This window comes from Lissotriton vulgaris, chromosome 5 (assembly GCF_964263255.1).
Source record: "Lissotriton vulgaris chromosome 5, aLisVul1.2, whole genome shotgun sequence".
NCBI lineage: Eukaryota > Metazoa > Chordata > Amphibia > Caudata > Salamandridae > Lissotriton > Lissotriton vulgaris.
Genome location: NC_141693.1, coordinates 87,697,094 through 87,709,910, shown reverse-complemented (window position 1 = coordinate 87,709,910; position 12,817 = coordinate 87,697,094). Strand labels below are relative to the sequence as shown.

Here is a 12,817-nt window from a genome sequence, read left to right as displayed (position 1 = left end):
GCTATACTGGCCATAAAAAGGCCCATTCCCTTGTTAAAGGCCCTTGCCTTCTGCTCTGGCCTTTAACGCTGGAGCGGGCCTTTAATGGTTATAGTAGCAAATGAAGATTAATGTAATATACATGTACCTAGCCAAAATGCAAGAAATATAATAGCATTTATCCAACATCTTTTATTGACACTTTATAGTCAAATGAACTGAAAAAATAAATTGGTTAAATAGAAATAAACAATCCTTTATCAGTGTACCTACAGCATTTAACAGGAAATGCAAGAAATGCTGTACATTGTAACAGCCACAGTACAAATGGACATAAATTAGTGGGTAGTAGCAGTTAAGCTTCTGTAAGATAATGCATGATAGGTGTTGAATGAGGGACAAAACACACAGGCAATCTGTTATCAATAGACAAGCTGGAGACCTTAGAACAGCAGTTCTTATTCTGTGGTCCATGGACTACTGTGAAACTGCAGTGCCTATTCAGGGGGCCCACACACCCAAATGGCACATAACCAAGCCATTTCTATGGTTTACACTTCAACAATAATACACATAAAATAAATACGTACACACTGCTTGACCGTAGCACACCTGCATTCTGCAGCAACTGCAAGTTTAAATATGAGAGCCACTACACACTGGTATAAGACCCAGGTCATAGCTACAAATCAACAAATAAGCATGCACGAGAAATAAGAGCTTTCAGCAAAGGGGTGGGATAGGCAATGGTCTCAGAGAGACTACAGGCACACATCAAGCACATTTTTGTTATCAATATTTCATAATAAATAATTTAAATTAAATTATTTCTTCAAAAGCTGGAGACATTGCAGGGTCTTTATTTCAAACGGTGACAAATACAATGATTGCATAAAAGCTGGAAGAGCAGATGGCCATTAAGCCACAGTACATGATGCCTATTGGGAGGAGCCACAACAAGAAACCAAGGTGCTCGGAGACTGCAAGGGCCTGCTCTTGTAAAGCAGTGACTGGGAGAACATGCAGCTTCGAAGGACCTTGTAGGATAGGTTAGCCTGCGTACACATCCATAGATCATTGAGCAGTGAGAACACCAGCTCTCTAATTGTGCAGATACACATATTGTTCAAGAAAATCATAAGCAACTCAAAAGTGTTTTAATCAGAATCTGATTGGAAGTTTCGGTAAAAACTTGTTTGAAAACACCAAAAAAAAGTGGCCCATATTTGCGTATTGCCTTTCCGCAAAACACTGCCTCCACCCGGCCATCTACCTCTAGAAAGGACACTCAGGCACCCACTGGGCCGCTGGCGGCATCCTCAGGTCAGGTCGGGTCAAATCTTTTTATAGAGCGCAGACTTATCATCGCAAGGTCTCAAGGCGCTTAAGCAGAAAAAAACAGTTGAACAGTGCCGAAAAGATGTTCCAGGCAGCGGCAGGCATTATTTCGGGAACAGCCATGTTTTAAGACCTGCCGGGAAAAGTTTGTGTTCAGAAATGGACAGCACAGACAGCCCCATGCTGCCCAAAAAAAAGCAGCCCACAGCTAGAACTCGGCTACCGGCCCTTCGGCCATTTCTCGAGTGCCCACGTTACCAATCCGACCCTGGTGAATGAGCACATTCAAATAGGCTCTGTCCTAAACTGGCAATCAGCGTCTGATCAAATATAGTTTTTAGATACTTATGATTATTTTTTACACATCTCTTTATTGATTTTATTAATAAATGCACACAAAACACATTGAGAGGCAACGCAGGGCATTTTAAATGAGTACTATTGTTTCGTGATAAAACTACTATCCTTGTAAGTGCAACCACCATTATAAATTATGAAGCTCAAAATGCTTGTGATTATTGACATAATATAATAGTTAGGTAGCAAGTGGGGCATTCGAAGGTACAGATCCCCTGGAGAGGAGTGTAGGAGCATAAACAGGTTCAAAGCGACTTTCAGCTGAAAACGTATGTGCCAGGATTTTAGGTGATGTGACTTATTTTTCCTGATGCACAAGATGTCGTAGCATTGGAAAATAATAAAGGCGCAGCCGGCTCAGGTAACATCGGTGCGGTGGGGCGGGTGGCGGAAAGTGGATACACGGCAGGATAGGGAATATAAAATAAATAAATAAAAAACCAATTACCTTGCGCTCGCCGCATCACCGAGTCGGAGATGCGGCAAGCGCAAGGTAAGTGGTTTTATTTATTTATTTATTTTACTTCCCCTAGCCCGTCGTCTGTCCACTCCCTCCCCATCTGCTCCGCCCCACCACTGTTACCTATTGCGGCTGCGCCTGGAAATAAAGAATATAATGGCCTAAGCCATGACAACAGTTGGTGATAATGGTGCCACAAGAAGGGCGACTGGTCTTTGTGAGACAAACCAGGTTGGATTACAGAAGGGCAATGAGGCATGCATAGATTTCAAAGAATGAACGCCTCATGTCTGCCCTTGCTCCCATCACCCGCTGCACCACTCACCCTGTTTGGGATATACTAAGTGTTGGGACTGGAATGTCATGTTTCAGTCGCGGCCCTTAATGTTTTGAGCAGGTCCAAAGCCAAGGCTGGGATAGCACAGTGCCTGGTGCGCATGCACATTCAAAACCTTTTTGAAGAGGTTAGCATCTAGAAACTTTTCTAGAGCATAGTTACTCAGATTAAGAATTGGCTGCTTTAAATAACAGTGCCCTACCTATTACTTCTAGGTACCTCTACCAGGTACTTCTGATAGGTATTTCTAGGTGCCTACTAGGTACCATCTAGGTACTTTCTTCTCAATATGTGAAAACTAAAGCTTTCACACAAACTGGAGATCTCTGAGTGACAGCAGTAGGATGTCACTGAGTGTCCGGATGCTGATGGGGAATATCTAAGTAAGAATGGTATTAGAACTTGCTCTGGGGGGCGCTCTAGGATAGGTAATAGTTTAATTTACTATCCAACACCTTCCCTACTATCCACGGGGACTGGAGTTGGAATAGTAAATTAAACTATTCACTATCCAGCACCCCCCAACGCAAGTCGTTGTAACGACTTGCGTTGAAAAACCTGCGTTGCAAAGGCATGCGTGGTAGAAGCATGCGTTGTAACAACGTACATCCCTTGTAAACCCATGCTTACGATGTAAAACTATGAGTAGTCCATTGTAAAGTAAGAGTTTCAAAAATAGGTCCTGGTAGGTTGCATCAATGCTAAAGTTTTTAGGATAGCCACATAAAATTAATTTACATAAAAGTGGTCTTAAATGGAACTTATTTACTTAGCAGAGTTTATCATGAAAATATGGCATGGATCCAACCCTTATTGACCTATGTTGGTCTACTCTAATGTAATGTGTTTCTGGTTGGAAAGTCAGCAGTGGCTGAAGTTGCCACTTATTACACTGCCTATTATGCTTCTGAAGACAGTTGTCTACTGTAGCTGTGCGCCTTCTTCAACTCGCTTATGAGTTGACAGAGGCTCCAATGTGGTACCATGTAAATTTTGCTCCACAGGGCTGATCACTTCCTTTTGTGCCCCAAGCTAATGATACTTCATAACTTTATTACCCTTAGGAACCTAATGGCACCCCTCATCCAAATAAAACCCTCATATGTAATCAAATATTTTTACTGTCCTGATCATGACCCCAAGATTAACATGCTTGGGTTGAAACAGTTCAGTTCAAAAACCTTTATTTCGGTCGCTAAAACCATAAAAGTATACGGACATAAAAAACATAGCATTATAAATTTAAAACATACCAAACAGAAAAAAAGGCACCTATTCCTTCAGAGGCAAATTTACTGTACACAACAGCTTGACATTTCCATTGATAGCAGTAACATTGCTATAGTGAGGTACAAGACAAAAAGAACAGTACATGGGCAAAAATACCAGCTAGCAGATCAGTTCATTTAGTGTAAACCAACCAATGCATACATGAAAACAATTAATACAATAAATAATTAAAACTACAAGAATCAGTTAAAAACTACATTCCAGATAAAAAGTTTTAAAAACTGTTTCCCATTATTATGCAATAAGAGTCTACACACTGGATGCTTGTGTTTATACTGTTATCTGCCTGTTGATTTTTATATGTGTTTCCTTTTCTAAAAATGCCCATCTCCTCCGCCACATTGCATTTATAAATTGAGAGACAGAAAAGACAATAGGCTTGGAGGTGTCGTGCTTCAGAACTCTAAATGCCGCCTTACATTGCACAAACCCCAAATTCCGACACAGTTGTATAAGCCAGCGCCGCCTTGCTGCTTTGTACCCAAGACAAAAAAATAAAACATGCAGCTCAGACTCCCCCTGGTAATTACATGCTGGACACCCACGTTGGGACGATGCGGCCCATTTGGAAGTGAAGGCCAGGAGGGGTAGGGTACTGTATCTGAACTGGACATATAGTTTCCTTGCTGAGAACAGTAGGATGTCATTCAGGAAGGGTTCTAGTTTATACTCCCCTTTTACAGTGAGGAATTGCATAGTCAGAACACCTAAATTCGGAGTAACCCGAATGGCCTCCAATTTTTGGGTTCAGTAGATTCTCACCAGTTCAGCTCGGGAGACTATGGAGCTAGTTTCTTCAGCATTACTCCAGAGGGTTGGTTTGTCTATCCTTACACATTCATCCCTTACATGTGCAAACCAAGGAATTTGTTTAATACCCCTGGTAGTCTAATATCTCTTTGGTTTCTACTTGGTACTCTACCAATTCTTGGGTCACCCGCAGCCTACGCCAAAAGGTTAGGGGTCGTAGGGCAACCTCATCTTCAATCGGGCCTATACCTAAGTCTAACCGCAAGGGGGGTACCATGGTGCTAAGCGGGAGGGTTGAAACATTGACTTACCACATGAGGCTCAATGAGACGTTTCGGATCCTTCTGCAGACCATTGCAAGGCCTGAAGAAGAGCAGTACAGACTGAGTGGCTGGAAACTTTCTTGCCACATGTAGCCTAAATTAGTTTCTGTTGTTCTTATATGTCCATACCTTCACCATTCACAAAAGGGTGCGTCACAATCTTCAAGTGAGCACTGCTCGCACTGCATGCGTCTACATGTAACATTATATATTTTATTACTCTGAGTCCATCTTCTGCTTTTTGGTCTGTGTCCTTTACTTTTATCTGCATTGATTGAACCTTTCCTATAATTCAACAATTAGTTGTTTATTTGGCTGATCTGACAATTATTTTTCAGTTTGTGTGCCTCTAAGGCTCTTTACCAGTTGCCTGTCTTCGGGTATCCCTTGCACCCACACCTGTTAGCAGAGGGATTGAATTACCACTTAGACAAACTTTTATCGGGTATGATAAAATTTGGTTCCATGTTACATTTTGGCGGATCACACCTTCCCGAATTTAACAGAGGAGAAATGTCTGGCAAAATTACCTGAACATGCAGATTTTGCTACAACAAGCACCAAATGCTGGTTATGGCCTATTGTCGGGGAAAACTTCTAATATGTGCTATTCCGTGTGAGATGTGTTTATGGAGTGCGGAAAACATCACACTCTGATCTGGGTCACACGTAATGAGGAGGTCTGTCACACCGTTGTTGTTTTGTTATGGTGATTTCACTTGGAGGGTGGGGGAGGGGTGGTATGGAGGGTTGAGGGGCGTGTGTTCTGCTGCCTGAAGTCCTGGGGCCTCATTTATGAAAAGTGGCGCATGGCTGCGTGAAAACAGCGATGCGACACTTTTCACTGCACACTCCTTGCGACACCAATGATGCGTCATATTTAATGTATGACGCATCATGTCGCAAGGACTTACAGATACGTCAGTATTTCTGACGCATCTGTAAGCGCAAAAGTGACGCATTGCTGGAGTGTGTCACAAAAGTGATGCAACTCCAGCAATGCGTCCTTTCACATTGGGAAAGCCCCATGTGAAAGGGCTTGCGTCAGTCTTACGCCTGCTGTGAGGCAGGCGCAAGATTTTGACGCAACAGCATCCTAAAAGTGACGCAGTGAAATCTCATAGATTTCACTGCGTCACTATTACGAGGCTTTTTGCAGGGGAACGCCCCCTCTGCATACATTATACCTGACGCAGGTATAATGTGGCGCAGGGGTTTAAAAAGTGACGCATCTACCAAGATGCGTCACTTTTTAAATATGGCGCAACAAGGCGCTTTTTGTACGCCGCTGGTGTGTCACAAAAAGTGACGCACCGGCGGCGCAAAACTGACGCAAGGCCTCATAAATAAGGGCCCAGATCTTGTTGAGTATTACAGACACGCGGTGTGATCTGCAGCAGGACAGTAGATGTCATGGCAGCGAGTGGTCCGGATTAGTTTGAAGCTGGGGAGGTACCAGGGGAGTCTGATTGGATGTCTACCTCGAGACGGCCAGACGGGGAGTTTAATCGGAGCTTCCCTTTCATGTCTGTCTTACAGTTGGGTGCAGGTGAAGGAAGGCTGCAGAGGCGTCAACAAGACATTTTTGGGATTGGCACATCCGACGTCACAGACAGCTCGAGGCCAGGCGCCAACAATAAGGTTTTGGAAGGGCCGACGGAGGCGGGTCTGTTTCACTGACCACGAGGAAACACCTGCGGAGTCACAAACGCACCACGAAGCGCCACAACAAGCGGCCCACCGACGCCACCTGTAACGTATGGGAGAACGCAAACCCGTGATCCTCGGCGGCAGTGATGATTACATGTTTATAAACACATTTAAAAAAACTGTTATGCCTTTTTACCTATGCCTTTTTATTACCACTCTAATTTTCAACTGAGAATTATGACTGTTTTCTGTAATAAAATATTGGTATTTAGACAGTGATGATATAGAAGGTGGACAATATAAAAATTATAATAAAGTTCCAACGTCAAATTGACCCATTGCTTTTTTTTGCATTTCTCTTTTTCATCTTTCTGCGGAAGAAATAACTTTTCAAGTTTCTAAACCCAGTTGAAGAAATGTTATTTGGAGAAATGTTATGACAGCTGCATCGCACATGCGCCAATCAGAACAAATGCCCCCTCCATGCCATAGCAATGGTGATGCGTCAGGGCCTAAGCCCCTGGTGCTTGCTAACTTGGAGACGGGCCTGGCCGGTAGCAGACATTGCCGTATTTAGGGGCATATTAGCAAGCTGAAGTATCGCCGCTTTTTCGGCGAATTGTGCGGCGATACTTCCAGCGCCCTATTAACAAGGGCATGCTAACGCCTGCCTCAAACCCACTTTGCATGTCAGCGAGAAACATCGCTAATGACATGCAAAGTGGGCGTTCCCATGTCCAACCACATGTAAAATGTGGTTGGAGGTGGGAACACCCTATTACCAAGGCAGGCTTTGGGAGAAGAAGAACTGCGATAAACTCGTTTATCGCAGGTCTCCCAACGCCTGCTCTGACCAGGTGTTAAGGCATTGATAACATGGGGGTGTGGATCATAACGCTGAATCCACCCCCCCCATATTTTCAAGGCACACATTAGCGCGTGAAAACAACGTTTGTTTTTATGCGCTAATGTTCCATATCGCCGACTATCGCCGGATTTAATTTTGCCTACGTGTTGCGCATTGATAATTACGCGCTAACACGGTGAATAAATCCGGCGATATGGAAATGTGCGATGTGCATTATATAACGCACATCTAGATATTATGCCCCTTAGTTCTCCACTGGGCAGGGCATTTTTACGGAGGTGTTCCTGCTGATGCTGTGAAGCTACTTTGGTAGGGTGACCAGATTTTGAGAAGGGAAAACCGCGACAGGACAGACATAAAAGTAGGACTAAAGCATTTAGCCTTAATTTTATGTCCAGCCTGTCCCGATTTTGCTTTGCCTTGTAAATGTTTACACACACACATACCCATATATACACACACACACATACATATATAGATATATACATACAAATACACGCACCCACACACGCACACACACACACACACACACACACATATATATATATATATACATATATATATATATATATATACATACATATATGTCTACAGCAAAGTTTTCCCAGTATTCAAGGAAAGAAAGCACGCGCAATCGCAGCAGCTAAGTTGCAGATAATGGTTTAATGAGTAGCACGCTCTACGCGTTTCGATACCAAAAGTGTCATGGTCACAAGTGAGAAACAGAAAACATCGTGAGCAAGATGCCAGGAGCATGCCAGGAGCATCGAAACGCGTTGATCAAATGCTTTCAATTGCCTTAACTAATTTAAAATAAACGAAATTGTGGAAAATCAAAGGGAGTGCGCCCGATATCCTTTCTAGCCAAGGGAAGTGTGACGAGGTTTAACGGCGTGGTTCCGCCGTAGGTGCACGCACCCACGAAGAGCGCTCCAAAATCGGGGAGAGGTGAACCAGCATGTGGAGATATATATATATATATATATATATATACATACATATATGTCTACAGCTTAGTTTTCCCAGTATTCAAGGAAAGAAAGCACGCACAAGTAATCGCAGCAGCTAAGTTGCAGATAATGGTTCAATGAGTAGCACGCTCTACGCGTTTCGATACCAGAAGTGTCATGGTCACAAGTGAGAAACAGAAATCACAAAAAAATGTCATTAGCAAATCAGTGCATAAACATAAGAAAAGGACATAGTATAGACAGTTGCTGTGGTGGCCATCTTAAATTCTTTCAGATCAACAAATAATAACTGTATACATATACACCTGAAATAAGACAAGCTTTGAGGAAAAGAGGAAAAGCAACACAAAGCATGATAAGGTATAATAACCTAAATTTTGCAGGTAGTAATGCCAGTTTGATCACGCACAAACACAATGAGACGGAAAATCACTTATGGCCAAATGTGTGTCACCGCCCAAGTGAGCAAGTTACAGAGTAAATCACAGCCCCAGTGGGCAGAAATCACTTGCCTGAATTCTAAAAAATAATCTCAATCTTTCAAGATCAACAACTGAAAAACAGAGAACAGAAAAGAGAGAGCAAAGAATACTCCAACTTACCTGCAGGTAGTGCGCATGCCTTCTTTCCTTGAATACTGGGAACACTTTGCTAAGTTTTTTTTCCAATCAACTCTCTTAATGCAGTTAAAAGTCGAATAAAGTGTTGACTCCACCTCTAAATAGATACGGGCATTTATGAGTCTATTTTATTAAGAAAGTTGAAGGAAACAATAACTCTTGCTAGACATTTGAAGACTGGGTTCCGTTCATTTTTCTTTATTATGTAAAACTAGGAGTTTTTGTGCTAAATAGAGTATTTTGAAACAGTAATCGTTTTAAGTAATGTATGTTTACATATCTTATCAATTGTGTATGTATGTACTGTTATTATGATTTAACCAATGCCCAAATGGGCATATAAACCTTTGACATATGTTTGATGAAAAAAAGTGCATAAATGAATTTAAATATTGGGAAATAAAAAACAGGGCTTCAGGTAATCATCCGTGAACCCAAACAAATAAAAAGTCTGGTAAATGATTCCAGTTGAGGCAAAAATAGGTTTTTCCAGTAAGTGTGGTCTATCCTTAGGCTGATGTAAAGACCCAAACCCTCCTGTTTTAATAAATACTGGTGCCCACCCAGGGCACCAGGCATGCTCAACACTGAGGGCTGCAGGGGGGGCCCCAGGCCCCCAGCCGGTTGCTGCATACTGTGGGAGCCAGGGAGCTGCTACTTATGCAGCTCTGAAAGGGTGGGAGCAATCACTCAATCTGTTTCCCTGCCCACTTCAGTGCAGGCAGGGAAACAGATCAAAAGTCTGCTCCCACCCAGTGGGTGTATTTTTAAAGCTCCCACCTGCCGGGATCAGACTTTGTGTTTGCTCTCACATGGATTCAAAAATGCACCTGCCAGGTGAGAGCAAAGTATGTGAGCCAGTCCTGGGAGTTAGGGTCCCCAGAGCAATAGAAGTATTAGGGAGTGGAGGTCACATGGCACCCCTCCATTAAAAGGTTTTTAGTATTTCCGGAAATGGGGTCTCTGGGGCCTTTAGAGGCCCCTTCCCCTTTTATTTTATTAATCGGCCTAGGGGTGGACTGCCCGGAGCCTTTAATGGTCTGAGAGAGAGTCATGCAACCCCCCTCAATTTAATATATTGGCCCCAGGGGATGGGATCCCTGAGGCCTTTGAAGGTTCTGGGAAGGGGAGAGGGTGCACAACCCCCTCCCCTTTTGTTTGACATTTTGGCCCCTGGATGGTCTCCCCAGGGTTTATAATGACTCTGGTGAGAGGGGGCCACAGCCCCCACTCCTTATGTAATGAGGTCCCTTAATGGAAGAATGCAGCCCGAGCCTCCATGCTTTTTTAAATCTCACTGGAGTCCGGCGGAGTTGAAAAACATTGTCAATTTTGTTTATTTTGACCTGGGGGGGGTCCCTCCATGAGGCCAAAGGTGTCAAGGTATCCCTACAACGCTCACTTCAATTATATTATTTTTATTTACTTTCGGACAGTGGACTGAGTCCCCAAGTCCAGTAATGGCTGCAAGCAACATTTTTCTGATGTTGCTCGCAGCCAATCAGAGCGCTCCCACCCGCAGGAGTCTGAATCCCATGGGAGTGAATTGGACCAAGGGAAGTAAAGCTCCCTGGGCTAATCAGAATGCTCAATTTTAAACTGCCACTCCCGTGAGAGTCTCTCAAACGTCTTGCTGACCCAATTGTCTAGATATACAAATAGTTTTGACCTTAATTTCTCTGAAACTACCAAACAAATTTACTGGAAATTACAAAAAACATAATCTGCAGACTAAGATTTAGCTCCCAGTTAAATTTGGTGTAATTCCGTTCAGCAGTTTTGCTGTATTTCTGCCTAAAGAAGTCTATGGAAAATGCATGGGGAATTTGCATTTTGGGATCACCTTTATTCTCAGCCCTCCCATCGGATCACCGGAAACTTTCCATACACAAACTAGGTAAAAATTAGCACTTTTTTGGGAAAGTTTCATGGAGATTCATCAAATGGTGGCAACATTTTTTGCAACACAAACGCTGACCTTACTGTAACTACCTAGTGGCGACCACCACTAGATTATATATATATAGACTCTCGACTGACGGTTAAACTCGCCACCGAGGTAAGATCCACATTAGCGGTTTTGCACGGGAGCCGGGAAGCAGCGTGTGACAGCCTTCAATGGGAGACGTGAAGGCGGAAAGTTGTAGCGCTGTTCAGAAGTAGTGGGGAAAATACCAGATGGGAAATAGCACTCACTGACTCTTTTAAAGATGAGTGATGAGGAATGTGCAGCAAGAGAACAGGAAGCATACACATTGTTTGCTGATAGTAGCTTAAAGGATAAAGCAATGTTTCACACTCAATGTCAAAAAGCAGTGGCAATAGCCTTTGGAAAAATCTACAACTAATGGAAAAATGAAAGAAGAGAGAGATCCCACGATGGTGGGAGTGTGCATCTTTGATGAGATATTTACAAGTCAAAAGGATTCCAAGAGGTTTAAGGATCAGGATTACACCCACTTATGAAAATCCTAATCCTCATTTGTTAAAAGACTGGGCAGAACACAGTGCACAAAGTTCAATGGGAATGATGGAAATGCTTATCAAGTATGCTGAAATTGAAAGACTAGATGTTATGAATCAACTAAAGGAACTAGCGGGCATCCTGTAAAAATATTCTAACCAGGGAAAAATCACGAAATTTAAGGATGAATTAAACAGACGTGTTATTAGATAGGAACAAAGGATCAAGGATAGGAAAACTACAAAATTCCTACGAGATCGACTTGACTATGAGAGAGGCCAAATCTATACATTTGCAAAAAGATTTGATAATGCAAGGCAGCAAAAAATACAGCAGCTTCAAGAACCTCAAAGTAAAGATAAAAATCAGCAGGAGGTGTCTCAAAGTGATTTAAGCTCTAATACAGTCTTGGAATTTGAGTCAGATGAAACATCAAGGCGAGACGGTGCAACCACCAGACTTTCTGTAATGGACGAATTACGTTTTTAGGTCTCTAGGTCTCGCTGAGCTAGCACATGCGCTGCTCTGCGGGACATTTAGTGTATGGGTTTCCAAAGTGCTGCCACAGGCTTTTGGTGGCCTAGCGCTTGCGTTCATGCGAGCGTGCACCCGCCATCTGCCTCCCTTCCAGCGCGATCACTTACAAGGGCTGCTACATGTGCTGAAAGGGGAAAATGCCCTTTTGAACGCTCAAACACTGCAAAAAATAAGCTATCCTGTGAGACAGGATCACGCAGGTTTATATCCACTTATAATCGAGAACACATGAAAGTTAGAGCCATCTTGAATAAATATTGGCATGCAATAGGATACAGTGTTGAGTACTATAGTGACCACAAAACCCCAGATAACCAATAGAAAATCTAGGTCCATGAGGGACTATTTGGTCAAAAATGTTCTTACTACCAGGACTGTAAGAAGAGCTTGGCTCAACACACATGAGGGATTTTTAACATCATCGGTCATGCCATTTCAAAAGAATATAAAGATCAGAGCAATTTAACCTGTAAGTCTAATTTTGTAGTATACATCCTCAAATGCACATGTGAGAAATTGTATGTTGGAAGTACCACTCTAACAGCACACAAAATAATTTTGCAACACATTCATGCAATATCTAATAAAGACCAAAGCTATCATATGGCTAGGCACTTTGAAAAATGTCATGAAAGCAATCCTGTGCTTTTGAAATATAGCTGTGTAGCACCAACCCCCAAGAAAAAAAGAGGGAGGGACAGAGAGAAGGATTTAAGAAGATTAGAATCTGTAGAGATGCTTAGTTGGCATTATGCCATGGTTCCTGTTGCCTATCAATGTATTAGAATGGAAGTTAGTGAAGATTCCTGGGGAAGACAGTTGAAAGGGAGCACTGGTTATGGAAGATGCTGAAGGAGTTGAAGTGAGAAGAGT

The 12,817-nt window shown here is 42.7% G+C and overlaps 1 protein-coding gene across 2 annotated transcripts in view; it reads left to right on the top strand.

Moving 5' to 3' along the window:
- Positions 1-6,513, top strand: part of ADGRD2 (adhesion G protein-coupled receptor D2) — a 381,222-nt gene extending 374,709 nt beyond the window's left edge. For both annotated transcript variants that reach the window (XM_086919969.1, XM_086919967.1), the window contains one exon: positions 6,374-6,513. In XM_086919969.1, the coding sequence (XP_086776095.1) occupies positions 6,374-6,387 (14 nt within the window). In that variant the 3' untranslated portion in view covers positions 6,388-6,513. The remainder of the gene's footprint in view (positions 1-6,373) is intronic.
- The last annotated feature ends 6,304 nt before the right edge of the window (positions 6,514-12,817 follow it).